This window comes from Callionymus lyra, chromosome 12 (genome assembly GCF_982586985.1).
Source record: "Callionymus lyra chromosome 12, fCalLyr1.hap1.1, whole genome shotgun sequence".
NCBI lineage: Eukaryota > Metazoa > Chordata > Actinopteri > Syngnathiformes > Callionymidae > Callionymus > Callionymus lyra.
Window position 1 is genome coordinate 27,182,045 of NC_141829.1, and position 17,057 is coordinate 27,199,101.

Sequence of the window (17,057 nt, forward strand, 5' to 3'; positions counted from 1 at the left end):
ATGGGTATGTTGGACTTAACAAGAAACATTACGAATTTGCGACGTTGGCAAAGCATAAATGGGCCCATAGTTAATAAATACTATTGTCAATCCAACGGCGTTGGTGCTGGTGACAATTTGATAAATATCACTTAACCCTATTTTTTGCTGATAGTTCTTGAAAATTAGGAAACACATGTGTATGTTTATATGTATATAAATATATATTTGGTGAACTGTTCAAGTTCCCCAATATAGAAATAGCCGTTCTTCTCCATTACTAAACCAGCCTTGAACATTAGTTTGTGATTACAAAAGACAAAGTTTATTGCAATTTAATCTACCACTAACTGGTTGACGATGAACAACGCAATAGTGCTTTTCACCCAGGCTTAGTTCAACAAAGACAGTTTTATCCTTTACTGGATAATCTAAATATTTGATCTTCTAAGGTCTGTAGACTAAACAAAAATGCTTGTGATAACTCTTCATGGCCTTAAAGTTCTTTCAAAACATATGTCAAAGATTGATTTACTTTATATTTTATATATATATTATATTTTTATTTTATTTTTTTTACAATATTTGTATTATTATTATTATATGTAAAACAGTTAATAAACAGAAAATGATATGCTAGTGTTCTCAAAATTATTGCCATATAAGCCATTTGCTACATGCTATTTTTGATATTCAACATTTTTTTTGGGTGTATAAATCATGTAATGAGTACTCATGAGAGAATAAGATAACCAATGATATAAAAATTAACAAGACTTGAACACATGCATAAGATGTAGCAGTGCGGCTGCAAGAGTGGAAGAGTGGAAGAGTGGGGAGGAAGATGTACCCTTCTTCAAGCTGACCCTTGAAGTAGGCTGCAATGCTATTTTAGAGAGATGGCTGTTGCTCTCGGCTTGTGTAAAAAGCATTAGAGGTCAGAACGATTGACTTCATTGCTAATATACACAGATATCATGATCTCAAAATTATCTTATCTTAGAATTCATCATTTTCAAAATCATAATTTTGTATGAACTGTAAGCTATTTCATTCTTTATTTTCTTTAACATGGTGTGTCAGCAGTGGTTGTGTAGTGTAAGAAAGAATAAATCGCACAAATGTTTTTCAAAGAAATACCTGAACTTTAAAAAAAATGTATTTAAAACTGACCAGTTGACTCACCTTGCATCTGCTAACAGTCTCCTGAATATCCCCCAAACTGCTACAAATATTCCTGGTATACCTAAAATCCAACAGAATGGTTAGATGAAATGTTTCTTTTTAAAGAATGGACTTTTGTATTTTAATTGTTCTATCTGTGCCTGCATTAAGCATTAAGCATTAAGCTTGCCAGTTGTCAAGATATATGCCCATAGTTAATAAATACTATTGTCAATTCTTCCTGCCTAAAATTGCAGAAGGTATTTTTTCTGATTGGTTATTTCAGTAATATAAAGTGGAATTTTCTCCAGATTTGAATACTTTGTCTATTTTATATTTAAATTGAATAAGAGAAATGATTGTTGTGATCAATGTACTTTCTACTTTCCACATATTAAACGGATGTATATATTAAATGAACAAATAATACAGATAAATGACATAAGGAAAGGACTGTAGCAACTAAAGAACTGAAGTACAACAAGCAGAAAAAGCTTCTAATACTTACAGAACCTAAAAGTAGAGCGGGGTATAGATTTTTAAAAATTCAAATACCAGTCCGGTACTAATACTGGTACCTTCACTTTGATACCAGTTCCTAAAAGATACTTTTTTTGAAAGATTTTTTCTAACATATTGAGTAACATTTTTCATTCAATTTACTAATGCAGCTTACAGAAAAAAAAAGTGCAAACGTGGCTGAACAATCTAATATTCACTGCCAGCTTTATGACGCTTGTTTTTGATTAGTTCATTTGCATCACTTATCATTAATATACTGTAGACTTGCAGTTTTATTTTAACATGTGTTATCTGTATAATGATGCAACACTTCGTACTAGTCTAAAATACAGCAGAATAAATATGACTAGAAATGCATCTGTTCAAATCTGCTCAAAACAATAAATGTGTTTTTGAACTGACACTTCACAAATTAAACATCAATCTTTTCAACATACATTATCTTGAATTTGAAGTTGGAGGCTTTTTAAATTTGAGATTGAAAAGGAGATTATTTAGAACAATGAATTACAGATAATAATGTATTTTACAGCTACTGAATAACAGTTTTACAGCCTGATTGCCTCACAGCAGGAAGGTTGCTGGTTCACTTCTAGATTGGGAGGGAGCCAATTTAGGACCTTTCTGTGTGGAGTTTGTTGTGTGGGTTTACTCAGGGCACTCCAGTTTTCTCCCACAGTCCAAAGACATACAGAGGTTGATTGAGAACTTGTATGAGTATGAGAACTTATTGGAAATTGTCCATCATAATGAGTTTGTGTGTGTGAATGGTTTTCTGTCTTTGTGTGCATTGTGACAGACTGGTGTCCTCTCCAGGGTGTCCCCCGCCTCTCACATGAAGAATCTGGTTTAGGTTTCAGCACACCCATGACCCGCAAAAGGGATTAAGCAGTACAGAAAATGAACGAACGGGGGTTGATTTTAACCCCTTTATCTATTTACCTATCAATGAAACCCTTTGATCATTTAATAAAAAGTTTTGTTTAGTCTGAAGGGACCTCATTATCGCTTAGAAAAAAGTGGCCCTCCTGCAGTGCAACTGATAAATAACATTGACTTTCTCTCCTTCATTGAGATTCAATGTTTAAACATAACCTCATTAACCTTTAATCATGTATCAAATATTATAAACTGACAAATATTGTTTTATTAGCACATCTCATAATAAGCTTGATTACATCAGGCAGAAGAAATTGTTTTGATCCTGTGAGTGATTACACCTGGAGGAGGGAGTGTGCTGCCATCTAAAGTTGTTCTGTTTTTCATGTTGTATCTATTATTCACATCTGTAAAGCCAGATCTCTGTTTAATGTATAAATGGAATATGATATTTCTTGTAGCATACAAGCTTTTGATTTAAACGTCTGAAAGGAGTTTGGAAGAAAATTGCACATGAAGAATATCTATTGGGTTGTTTTTTTATAAATTCAAGTAGTTAGTTTAAGTAGAACATTTTTTTTTTGCCACGTAAAATTGCTTAATCTGCTAATGAAGAAGTTTTGTGTTTGAGTATTATTAAAGGCTAGACAATTCCCCAATGGTAAATCGCAAAAGTGGGCTGTGCACTCTACCCCGTGACAATAAAACCATGAAAGCAACAACAGAGTCAAAACACGTTTTAAAGTTTGAATGATGTTTCTACGTGAACGTATGCCAGAGCAGGAGATGTTTAAAAAACGCCGCAGATTTGACCTCGTCCTATTCATCCCTTATGGGAAATTTATCCGTATTTAATCCCCTGAAAAGGATACTTGTTCTGATTATATACCAGGATACCGGTGTTGATAGGACTGTTTAGGCAGGAAGTCAGTGATGGGGATAAAAAGAATTCAGGTCAATTTCTTTTGCATTGAATTACAGATTAAAAAATTAACATTTCTTCATAACCAATATGCGTGCACCAACACATCGGCATGATGAGAATCTCAGTTGACTTCTTACTTGGCACTATGGATAATATTTTGGAGATTTGTGGATACCACACCAGTTTATACTGTTAATCAAAATACTAGGGAGAGAATCGACTTAGAGAGAATCAGGACAGATATCGACTAGGTGAGGTGTTCTCCCCATAGGGTTCTCACTCGGTGAGATCTGCCATTACCAGGCAGCAGGTGGTGCTCCCTCAACCCAAATTGTGATTCCTTCAGTTGCCCAACGCTTCAACAACCCTTAAATACATGTTAAAAAAAAAAATTAAATACATGTTAAAAAAAATCTTAAATACATGTTAAAAAAAAAAAGTTTTGTCTCTGTGCAAAGCTATATGCCACTGCGACCCCTGGTATTATTCATAGTAATGTATTCTGGTAGATAAAATAGCCGTTATTTAAAGAACTCAAAATATTCTTCAAATAAAGACTATTGTTACGGGTTCTTTTTAGAAGTGCATTTCTGCTAGACAAATTATGGACACACTGCCTCGGGCTATAGATTACGCTTCAAGAAGAACTTTATCTTAAACATATCTATACAATGCAAGGGGTCTTAACTGTTTAAGCTGCAAGGAGACCTAATCATCTCATTGATAACCACTGAATGCTCAAGACAAAAAAAGAACAAAGACACTTACACACACACAAACATTCTTACATTCATACAAACAAACTTACACATACCTGCGGACATTTCATTTTGGTTGGTCATGATTAAATTGTCGTGTACTACACAATAAATGCCCTTTATGTCTTACCCCATCCAATGAGTGTAAATCCCCAGAGATATTTGGAATCTGAGCGAAAGGCCATGAAGACGAGGCTGTGGAGGTAAAGACCCTCAACAAGTATCCAGTAGTAATTGGTGGCCAAAAAATAGATGAAGAGCAACACAGTCACCTTGCAGCCAATCTAATGAAAAAACACATGGGATAATGTTGTTAATTAAGCGTCATTCGGAAGAAACAACATATTAACATGTTTAATCTTTTTCAAATTTGAAATGATTCAAATCCACAACAAATAATCACAAGCTAAAGATATTTTTGTTCCAGAATTGAAGGAAACATTCAAGAAATTGAATCATTAAACCATTTTCTTTCTTACTAATAATACAATCTTTCTGCTGCCTGTTGATGTGAGTCAAACATTGGGGACATGACCTTATTTAAAAAATGAGTGTGGAAACATGAATGCTCAAATAAATTTGAATTTATTAATTTATTAAACATGGAAAGTGGTTCTTGTGGGGAAAAAAAGGAGCCTGCAAGAGATCTCTTGAGGAGATATCATTGTTGCTTTTTGATATTTAAATAATAAAAGGGCTATCATTTTTCTAAATGAGGTTTCTTAAGATAATATCTATCAACAATTTAGATACTTCCAACGTACAGTGGTGATTGTTGTGTTTGGGTCTTCATTAGAACAGGTGATTAAAAAATGTGTTCTTTTGCCCACAATAATTCAGCCTTTGAAAGGGTTGTGTAATCATGTTTATTACATATTTATTTATTTATTTTTTGTCGATTTTATATTACTAGTTTTGTATGCACTTTTTAGAATGTTTAATAGCTGATTTTGTATTTTTAAAGGAAAAAAATCATCAATAATTGTCAATTTAAACTGGATGGTAGGAATTTTTTTTTTCAAATTTTTCTTGTCATTCCATGAACTAGAGAAAGAGCGAAATTAAGGGAAAAAAAGGAGATCAGGAGCCTTTTTTCCTAAAAAAAAAAAAAAACTTTACACAAAAACACAGACTTAAGATTTGCTATATTGTTTATTGTTATATCACATTAAATTGAGCTGGAGTCAAAGTTTGTTTATAATTTATATTATTATCTATTTTGATCTCAAGTCAACACTAGAGCAATTCATATAATATCAATGTAAAATATTGTATTAATATTATCATATTTATCAGGTATTGGACTAAAGTTACTCACAAACTGAGAGTTGTCCAGCTGTGCCATGGTGACTGATTTTAAATTGTCCAACGATTTGCTATCAAAGTCCTTCAGTCCTGCACTGGAGTAGACCACTTTGTCTTTCACAAAAATGCTGACCGCCCGTAGCATAAATGACACAAAGAGATGCAAGTGTATGTAGTTCCTGGTGCAGTGCAGACGCCTGGTGGGAGGAAAATAAGACACATGTTAAATAAATGTCAAACTGAGAAACAGCAGACAATTGTTACAGATCACAACTTCAGCTTATTTATTTTCTTCTGCGCATCAGAGGGTAAGAGCAGCAGATAGAAGTCTCCAGTAAGTCTACCTCATGGACCCCTTCCTGCTGGACAATTCTAGGAGGCACTAGAGCAATATTACTGGAAATATTTGTTACCATTTTTATCCATTCATAGCTGAAACGGCAGAAGTAATAAAGTGTTCGTCTGTTAGGGAGCTTAGGTCTTGCTGCATATTTAATTGGTATATTATTATTTTTTATTCTAGGTAAAACAATGTGTTCTTGGTCATCCACACAGCCCTGTCAGTACTCTCACTTAGAAATCAATGTTTTGATCAGCAGTTGATGTGTTTACAGCTCTGCATAATATCCTGACCTTGCTACCACTCAGGCCAGGCATCTGAGCTGCTCATGCATACAAGATTATGGATAAGAGAGATGGGGTTGCCTTCTACAATGACAATATAAATGCAATGTTATTGAAAGTGTCAAGGAGAGACAGGAATATTCGGGAGAACAGTAAAGACAAGGTCTAGTCCAGCTAGTACTCATTCAGGTAATATTACTGCAGTGTGTAACAAGCTTGAAACCAGGGTTAATAATCACCTAGATTCACAATGGCAACAGACTGAACAGGATGGCGAAGCTGATTCAGTGTATATGGAAATATGTACGACCCAATGTGAAGAAGGTTACTTTATCAAGATGCTAGGGCTTGATTATAGAAATAAATGTGCTGTTTAGCATTCACTGTAGGATTTGGCCCAGTATGAGAGCTCACACTGATACTGCGGCTTCCAAGTAATCCAGCGTCAAACAGAGAAGTGCAGTATGTTTTAAGTGAAGGAGTGCCATCCTGTTGCTTCTTGATGTAGTGCAGTACACCTGGTTAAGCTGTGTTTTGTGAACACAGACTAATATAAGAAGCAGATGTGGTATTTGGCAGTCTTCCGCCATGTGATCCAAAAGTGTAAGAAAATTTTGATATAGCACCATATCTCGATATTTTTATTCAGATTATTGTCTCATACAATAAATAGCGAGTTTGTGTTTAATACTTGTTGAATAAAGGCTGAGTTTTGTGTGTGCGACATCAGCGCAAAATTTAAATTCCACAAACTTCAGATACCTGATATTGCATGTTGCTCCAGGTTGATTGAAACTGTTAATGCAATTCATTGTTTCTTTTTAACATAGGTTTAAGTTTTTTAAATATTTTGAAAAGCACTTTCCTACAAGCACTTTCACATTTGATTAGAGAAAAAATGTATATGGCTTGTGAGACTTCAAACTAACAGCTCTGCGCTTCATAAATATTTCAGACTGTAATGTAAACTCTGTTCTACTTTCTTGCAATTTGTGAAAGCTTTTAGTCAGATTCCTAACCTGACACATTTCCCCTTGCAGGGCACATTCAGATTTGACTGCCTTAAAATATATTATATATATATATATATTAATATTATATCCATTCAGATACTGACCAACAATTAAGCCTTGTGTTATCTCTGGGTCAAGGGTTAAGCTCATTAAGAGCTCTTTCGTCCTCTTAACTTCTGATTTATGTCTATGAAAATACATGATAAGCCTGATGCTATCACACTCACTGCTCTTACCTAAAGTATGCGATGATAAAGACGGCCACCAGTAGAGAGCTGAAGGACACAGCATATCCGATGGTGTACATGACGTAGAGCCGGTCAAAGAAAACTTGCTGTGGACCGAAACAGAGTTAACATCAGCAACTGAGACATTTTTAATCAAATAAATGTAACAGTTTAAACAGTGTCCTTTTATTAATTCAATAAATCTTTGTCTTTAAATGTTTATTTGAAGGCCTACAAAAGATTTTAAATGTAGGTATAATGTTATTTACTGTTTGTTTTTTTCACTTGTTGTTGAACCCTTTTGCAGGTAATTATTTTAATTGTATTATTATCTTGCACACCATTTATATTTGACTATTTAAAGACGTTGCATGCTATTATAAAACAAGTTTATTTTTTTTATTGAAAAGTAGAAACCCAGGAATGTTAATATGTGCTTGATCACCGCCCACTGAAAATGCTTTGTTTTCTTTTCAGTTTTAATTATTTCAAAATGGAGTTTTGTCATCAATGTTCCCTCAATTTATTTATTTTAACTACTTTGAGCAACATTAGGCCAGAGATCCATACTTGGGATAATTATTGATTTATATCATAAACCCGCCATCTTTGACAATTAATTATATGCGTCCTAGTTACAATATTATGATTTAATAATCAATTTCTCTAAATTCTACTTTCAAATGATATGATAGTTTGTGGGATGGTCCTCATCTTCAAGAAGAGATCAATGGCTGTCCATGATTGTTACCAATGGAAAGTATTGATTTATCACAATCCTAAATTTTCCATTTAAAGTATCTGAAACCTATTAACTTTAAAATTTAAAATGTGTTCTAAACAATACTTTGATGAATAAAATAATGAATTAGAAACAATTAATAAACAACAAATTTGCATTTTAAACCCTTGTAATGAAGGAATATAAAGCAGGCAGAGCGAAAACCTGATGTCAGTGTTGTTGTATTAAAATGTTGTTAAGCGCTTTGTGACCCTGGTCTGTGAAAGGCGCTTTACAAAAAAAACTTAAGAAACGATGACCCTGGTCCGCACTGGTCTTTAAAGCGATTAAGACCCCGCAAAGCTGCCCAACCAGACACCTGTACCCCAAGTTTGTAAAATGCACTTCAACCGTCTGCTCACAAATGTCACCCGCTTAAAATAAAGACAAACCCAAACCCAAGGTTGTATCTTTCATTTTTGCGCGCTCAGAGTGAACAGTGATGGTCATGACGAGTGAGAGGTAGACTTCAACACCAAATTAAATCTTTAGCAGTCCGACTCAATGGGCTAGACCTTCAAAAATCAATTTCCATGGCCGGTGTAGTGTCAATAAAGTTGTATTAGTACTTATAAGGTAAGGTAAGGTAAGGTAAAACTTTATTGATCCATCAGGAGGTCTATTTCGGGAGATGGTTTATTAACGCAAATAAATAAAGACAAAGCACTGATAACAAAAATGCTTATTTTTATTACTCTTGTCTTTTGACACGGCAGGACATACAGAAGCCCGCCAGCACCTGGAGTCACGCCCCTGCCTTCTAACTTGCTCATTTAAAAGGGAATTCAAAAATGTATTTCCTATTACATCGATTGCAATGGACAAACAGAAAGGAGAAACAATGTGGCTCTCTGTCCCTGCTTATCTCCTGCACTTTAGCAGCACCATTTGGAGGGGGAGCAGTGGTGTGTCAAGTCAGAATAGATACAAGACTCTACTTTCAATTCGTACAATTACACTTCCATTTAGCGTGCTTAGAACGCTTACGTAATCTAGCATTAATTGCATTGTTGAACAATTGCTCCATGTAAGTTAGTTATACTTACTCTCCCCTCTTCATCACTGGTCTTGAGGTAAGGAAGACATTCCGAATAGTTGGTCCAAGTCATGTTCCAGTACTCTACAAACTCCCATGAACCATTGTTATCACACATCCTGTAGGCATGACCTGTATACAAACATTATTATTAAAATATACTTTATTTAAATGTTGAAATCCATTATTTCACAATGGAGCCTGATCCGGGGGAAAGGACATTTTCTCATTAGACTGGTTCACTTTTGGGTGGGGAATTGGGGTGGTGGATAGAAAGACAGAACTTGGAATTAAGAATTGTGAGAAGATAAAATTGAAATCACTGAAGCCAATCATTATTTATGAAGTATGCCCTTGTGTATTTTAAGGAAAACGCTTAATGAATAGTCCTAATGGCAGATTATTTAAATATTATATATATTTTTTATCCCAATAAAGTATTAACTCTAGTGTTGCTTGTTTCAGTGTTAATGTTCAGTTTTTGCCTTAAAACCAGCATCAATTCTTATAGGTACATTAGCACAAAGTCAGGCGTTTTGTGTAAGGTGTATGATCAACCAATTATAGCAAACAGGTGCTAATGATCATCAATTTCACAAGTAGGTTGAAAAACAGTCATTAAGTAAAAAAAAGATATAGCTGTGTAGGAGCTTAAAACTGGGTGAGGAACAGCCAAACTCTGCTACCAAGCTGAGGTAGTGGAAGACAGTTTCATGTCACAGATAATACACCATGGTAAGACTGAGCACAGCAACAAGACACAAGGTAGTTCTACTGCATCAACAAGGTTTCTCCCAGACAAAGATTTCAAAGCACAAAGAAACAGGCAATGTTGAGGAATGAGAGGCAGTGTTCGGCCAAGGAAACTTAGTGCAGCAGATGAAAGACACATCAAGCTTATTTCCCTTCGAAATAGGAAGATGTCCAGCCGTGCCATCACCTCAGAACTGGTATAAACCAGTGGGACCCAGGTACACCCATCTACTGTCCGGAGAAGTCTGGCCAGAAGTGGTCTTCATGGAAGAGTTGCAGCCAAAAAGCCATTTTTCCGACTTGGAAACAAGGCCAAGGGACTCAACTATGCACTAAAGCATAGGAACTGGGGTCCAGAAAAATGGCAGCAGGTGCTCTGGACTGATGAATCAAAATATTGAAATATTTGGATATTTGAATAGTTGGAACATTAGCAATGAACAAGAAGGTCATAGTGAACTATAGGAGGTGCAGGATGACTCTTGAGTGCATAGGGGTAGGAAGTGGAGAGGATAGACAACATGATGCTCACAAACTACTACAGGGCAAAAAATTGAGCATCGTCTGCCAAAGTATAACAGTTTCATATGGCAGCTACATGTCATAGGACAGAAAAGACTTTTTAAAAAATACACAGGGAATTGTGGGTTGTCGTCTTCCTGACCTGAACTCACTGTATACCAGAATTCAGAGGGGATCAAGACACTGCATCAGATCCCCCCCACGAGGACATTGACTTTTTAAACTGCTGCCATGTTCTTCCACACACAAATACACATAGTTTTACATATAACATTACGTACATATATCAGTAAATGTTACATGAAATTACTGTATAATGACAATAAAGTCTCTTGCATATAAACTTTTTCTTTAAATATATTAAGATGTCTCTTTATTAATGTTTTATAATAAAAAATGGATAGCAATTGATCTCAGGTCAGCACATTATGGTATTTTCAAACAGAAGGAGAGAAAAAATACCTTTTTGATTAAAGTCGTAGATGTAGGAAGGACAGGGAACCTTGGTAACAGCACCTGGTGACCCTTGGGGCCAGCAAATAAGACCATCCCAGTGTGGAGGGCAGACCTCATCTATTAAAGACAGGAGACACAGATGGTAGAGTTACCTCTGAAAGTGGTAATGAATATGTCTTGGAAAAAAAAATTCTTTGTGGAATTGCAAGACAATCAAGAAAATGTATATATATATATTTTTTGTTTTAAGTATTTAAAAGTCTGGTTACTTTAATGATTGTGGTGGTGGTTGGTTTGGTGACAGAAATTACAAACATAGAATAGAAAACAAAACAAAACATTAAGAAAGAATAAACAAAGAAATAACAAAATAAATAGTCAAAATTAAAACATGCCATTTTTGAATCTGCTTTTGCTTTTGCAATTGAAGCTTTGGACCATCCCTTTAAGTTGCAAACAGATAGGTAATCAATCTTCTGACAGATACACTGGTGAAGTAGAAGCGCAGTAAGTGATATGAATCAGTCATTCAAGGTATAAGTTTGTTTCAATAGTAAAACATTCTACTTTTGTGTGTTGGTGAGACCTTGATTTATGATCTGTTTATGAATGCACTTAATACATAGACTAATATCTTAAAATATGAATTATGAATTCTATAACTCAGACCATACACAAGGCCATAAAATTCTTAATTTTAAATATCTTCACAAATCACAAAAGATGAATCACAGCCAGGTGATTGTCTAATTGCGTTTCTGTAGACCCCACATAAATAAGCAATTCCTAACGCAATCCAAACACCTTTGGTACCCGAAACCCTGATGGAGATGTTGTGGAAGCACTGCTGTTTAATTTCATAGAGAATAAACATCTGTTCCTGCGCAGAGAGAGAGCTGTCGAATTCCATCTGTGGAGAACAGAAAAGATAATTTAAATTTAGTGTATATATATATATATATATACTCAGTGTTGTGACTTATTAAGTAGCATGTTAAGGATGGACGGATGGGCGGATGGATGGATGGTGTATTCTTTTAAATTGAAAATAAATGAGTAGACAGAGGGATGGAGAATGCAGCTGCACAGCTCAAAGGGTACAGTACTTGGCTATATTGGCTAAGAAGTTAAGACTGAGACCGAGATTGCCAGTTGGTGAGTTGGATGCATCACATTCCACTCCGATTAGTGTGTAAATGGATGACTCACTGTAAAGCTCTTAAATTGCTGAAGCAGTTCTATAAATATAATACAACCAAACTCTTTGATTTCCAACAACCCTCTGCATTACATGCTGGATGTCATAAGAACCCTTTTTTTTTTTTTAGTTTTATTTTTTAGAATCCCTTATTAGTCCCGCGAGGGGAAATTCAACCATTCACACATACTGATGTGAGTAGGCATGCACACTTGCGCCATGTTCACCATCAGGAGCAATCAGGGTGAAGTGTCTTGCTCAGGGACACAACGACACAAGCTTGTCTGGAGCTGGGATTGAACCTGCAACCTTTTGGACTGCAGGCAACCACTCTACCATATCGCCCCTTGACCACAGGCCTGAGACTATTCGCACAAGAAAAGGAAAGGAATAGGAACAGAAACACATTGGAGAAGCCACAGCCACTTGTGGATACTCTAAGTTTAACATAATTATTTGATGTCATGGTAACGTGCCATTAGAAAGTCAAGAAGTCTAGGGTGTAAAAACAACCACCAATTCATTTATATTCCCACATGTAAGCTTATTACCATCAGATCCCGAGTTCTCTCCAGCACCCCCATGGACCCTTCCTACACTCTCCTCTTTTCTCTCACTATATCCTCCCTCACTCCTCTCCTTATCCATCCTCCTTATCCATATCTCCTTTTCCTCGCCATTGCTCACTGTACAGCTCACTGTACAGTGTTTTGTTTCTTGCTCTTTGTTGAATTGCTGGGATCTATTTTTCCTTAATCAACTGTAGTCTTATTTCAACTGTATAGTGTCTTGAGATAACTTTGTTATGATAAGACACTTTAAATACAATTGAATTTAATTGAATTGAATTATTTAGAGGTTCAAAAGTAGTACCTTCACATTTTCAGGGTCACTCAGAATCATAAGACCTTTCAAACAATGTACTAGTATTAGCGCTATGTTAAGTTAGCATTGTTCATTCATTATATATGCAGAGTGTGAGAGTGTCAAATCTGAGATATTTGTTTTATAAATACAAATATGTTGTCATCAATAGTGTTATGTTACTCAAATTATGTTTTGGTCCTTTATAGGGTTCTAGTGTTAAATATATGCTAAATGAATGTGAGAGGTTTAAACAACCCGGTACAAAGAGCAAAGGTTTACTCCAATCTGAAAAGCTTTCTACAGGAGACGCATATTAAACATTCAAAAGCTTTGAAATTGAGATCTGGATGTATAGCAAAAACGTATCACTCTACATTCTCTACTAAAGCATGTGTCGTGGCAATATTAAGTAATTATATAAGTTGAATAATGTTCCCTTCACCTTATATCAACGCAGATGCAAATGGTTACTTCATAATTGTGACCAGTATGATGTTGACACTACATGTAACTTAATTGAACATATTAACCTAATTTTGATAACCTAAGCTTCTTTTTTTTTTCGGTACACAAAACACACAAACACCAATTGACTATTTTCTAAATGAAAGGAATTCTAAGGAATATATTAATTATAAAGTAAGTAAGTAGGTAAGTAAGTAATATTTATTTATATAGCGCTTTTCGAGACCAGGGTCACAAAGCGCTTAAACAATCAAAACAATACTCAAAAAAGTACATACTTTAAAGATCAAGATAATACTGAGAACAATTCAATTCAATTCAATTCAATTGTATTTAAAGTGTCTTATCATAACAAAGTTATCTCAAGACACTATACAGTTGAAATAAGACTACAGTTGATTAAGGAAAAATAGATCCCAGCAATTCAACAAAGAGCAAGAAACAAAACACTGTACAGTGAGCTGTACAGTGAGCAATGGCGAGGAAAAACTTCCTTTTAGAAGGCAGAAACCTCGAGCGGAACCCGACTCATTGTTGACGGCCTGCCGCTTTGACCGGCTGGGAGGAAGGATGGGGGGGTAGACAGATGGATAAGAAGAGGAGTGAGGGAGGATATAGTGAGAGAAAAGAGGAGAGTGTAGGAGAGTCCATGGGGGAACAACACAGGAGTTCCAGAAAATCAAGGAAAAGCCTGAACAAATAGAAACGTCTTAAGATGTTTCTTAAAGGAGTCAGTAGACTCCATCAAGCGCAAAGAGAGAGGAAGATCGTTCCAAAGCTTAGGAGCAGCAGCCTGAAAAGATTTCTCTCCTCTAGTCCTGAGCCGTGTGCGTGGAACCATAAGTAGATTCTGATCCACAGACCTCAGAGCCCGAGCTGGGGTGTAAGGCTGGATCAGATCAGTGATGTAAGGAGGAGCCTGACCATGAATAGCTCTGAAAGTAAGAACCAGAATTTTAAAGTTGATCCTGAAAGAAACTGGAAGCCAGTGAAGAGTTTTAAGGATCGGAGAAATGTGAGTTCTTCTACTTGAGCGGGTTAGAATTCTCACTGCAGAGTTCTGAATCAACTGCAGACGAGACAGCTCCTTCTTGTTAAGACAAGAAAACAAACTGTTACAATAGTCCAGACGAGAAGAAACAAACGCATGGATTACAAGCTCCAGATCATGTTCCGACAACATTTTCCTAAGTTTAGAGATTAAGGACATGTTTCTGATTTAAAACTGTGGGAGAACTTTAAGGTTTATATCCTTCTCATATTTAAACTAAAGAACTTAATTCTGAATAAAAATAAATAAATAAAAAAGGTCACTGATAATAACCAAACCTGGGAGCAGGCTTTTGGTTTCTCTTTTTGTGTGGCTCCACCTACTGCTCGTCAGAGGACTCAACAACTTAATGTCTCAACACCATCCACACTTACCTAATAACTTCAGGCATCAATTGATACAATACAATGTCACACACAGACTGCATTATTCCAGAGTAAAACTACATTCCTTTAATCCATCCACTTCTCCAATATGTATCGAATGCGAACAAGCTGAGTTTACTTTTATTTCGCTGCAGACTTACAAAGTTTTGGGAAGATATATTCTATGTTTAAGGTAAGGTAAGGTAAGGTAAAACGTTATTGATTCCTCAGGAGGTCTCCTTCAGGAAATTATTTTTTTCCAATAGCCACAGAAAATACAGCAATTTTTTCATAAGAAATAAATCAAAAATAAAATAAGAACAAGAACAAAGAGAAATAAAGAGAAAGAAAAAGATGATACAATCTAAGTCTAAAGATAAAGATAAAGAACATAGAGCAAAGAAAAATAACAAAGGATACAAAGAATAACATAGAAGAGAACATTCCGATACTTTCACTCCACTCCTGCCCCCGAACTCAGAATTGTACAATTTAATAGCCCGAGGGATGAATGAGTCCTTGAGTCTATTTGTTTTGCACCTGCTTCTCTGCTCACTGATGACAGTGTTCAGAGGATGACTGTCATCATCCATGATGGACGGTAGTTTGTCCAGTGATCTCCTCTCAGCGACTGTCACCAGTGAGTCCAGCTTCATTCCAACCACAGAACCAGCCTTTCTGATCAACCTGTCCAACCTGTTGACTGTTGTTTATTCTGCAGTTTTGCAGAGAAATGTAGCTCTTGATCCTGGAAAATCCATTTTAAGTTACTCACAACAATATTAATGATTCCAAAACAATGCAAATATTGTATGGAATGGTTTCAGCCAAAAGACAAATGTATTATTATTCAATGTTGGAACAAACTCATCAAGTGGCTTATGAACTTTTCAAAGCCTCTTGACATGGTGGCAATCCTCAATGAACGGACAGCAAAATCAGAGATATTTAGTTGACTATGGAAACCTTTCCTTACCGAAAAGGCTGAGTTACAGAAACGTGACGCACTGATATGCTCGGCAAACATGCAGAGTAGACCGGATATGACGATTGTGGAGTCGACACAAACCAAGATTATAAAACGAACGTGAATCAATGCAAATATATTGACCTGTGTAAAGAGTTATACATATATACGAAACCATCATTGTTGATGATTATTTTCAAATTGACAAAATAATTTTAAACATGAAAAAACATAGCCAGGTCGGCGCCCCAGCGCCCTCTGTAGGCCAGCTGCTACCGGTAATGACATTCATCAGCCCATTTGTTGTCCAATTAAATGTAATAAATGACGTTTACTTTAATATTGGAAGGTGTTTGGTTTGTTACATTGATAGTGAATATAAGATAAGTAATAATAAATAAAAAATTACAATAAGTGAGAAAGAAATAAGACGAAAACCAATTACCTTAACTGCAGAAATATAGAGAGAAAGGTGTTTCTAAATAATATTGAAAATCAACTAATGTGATAAATGTCTAAGCGCAGTGAAGTAAATACAGGTCCTTACCTTTGCGCATGTGAAAGTCCAGCAGGTTAAAAAGTTCAATATAGATATGAACGATGTCATATTACGCCCTGTTTCTCACAATCCTCATTTAGAAGAGCTTCAAGAGTTTGACTGAGCAGAGAAACATACATGCGCCTCACCAGCGACTGTTGTGGACTCAGACACTGAGGCAGAAGCTGCTGCCGTTTTACCGTAATACTTGAAGTGAGCCGCAGGGGGCGGGCGGGGAATTAAAAATAACGGAGCGCTTCAGAATTGAGTGAGAGAGATGCTATCACAAGAAATAAATAAACAGGAATTCTAGGACCGAACACAGAAAAGGAGAAAATGATGAAGCTCCACACAATTTTAAAAAACACAATGCATGGCTGACTATCATTTTAAAGGTAATGTGCTCATGTTGTAACAAATTACACGAATGTATACATTATTTCTTCATTACAAATAATGGAAATGTGTATTTTGTGGTCTGTTTGAATTCATTGCAGCTTACTAACAATCTATCTAGGGGTAATGTGCAGTCACATAATGATTGAGGCATTCTAAAGGCGTACAGCAATTCAATACAATTGCTTAATTTATCTGTCTTATGAATTCAACATTGCTAGAATATTATCAAGTATTTGTAGTAGTATATGTTAACTTAATTCTTG

At 35.6% G+C, this 17,057-nt stretch overlaps 1 protein-coding gene across 1 annotated transcript in view; it reads right to left on the minus strand.

Annotated features, from left to right (window-relative positions):
- Positions 1 to 16,514, minus strand: part of pth2ra (parathyroid hormone 2 receptor a) — a 44,235-nt gene extending 27,721 nt beyond the window's left edge. Inside the window, exons 1-8 of the mRNA XM_087803719.1 lie at positions 16,405 to 16,514; positions 11,749 to 11,854; positions 10,951 to 11,061; positions 9,224 to 9,345; positions 7,406 to 7,503; positions 5,546 to 5,729; positions 4,358 to 4,511; positions 1,165 to 1,225 (exon numbers count right to left, since the gene is read on the minus strand). Of these exons, the coding sequence (XP_087659845.1) occupies positions 1,165 to 1,225; positions 4,358 to 4,511; positions 5,546 to 5,729; positions 7,406 to 7,503; positions 9,224 to 9,345; positions 10,951 to 11,061; positions 11,749 to 11,854; positions 16,405 to 16,464 (896 nt within the window). The 5' untranslated portion in view covers positions 16,465 to 16,514. The remainder of the gene's footprint in view (positions 1 to 1,164; positions 1,226 to 4,357; positions 4,512 to 5,545; positions 5,730 to 7,405; positions 7,504 to 9,223; positions 9,346 to 10,950; positions 11,062 to 11,748; positions 11,855 to 16,404) is intronic.
- Between the last annotated feature and the right edge of the window lie 543 nt (positions 16,515 to 17,057).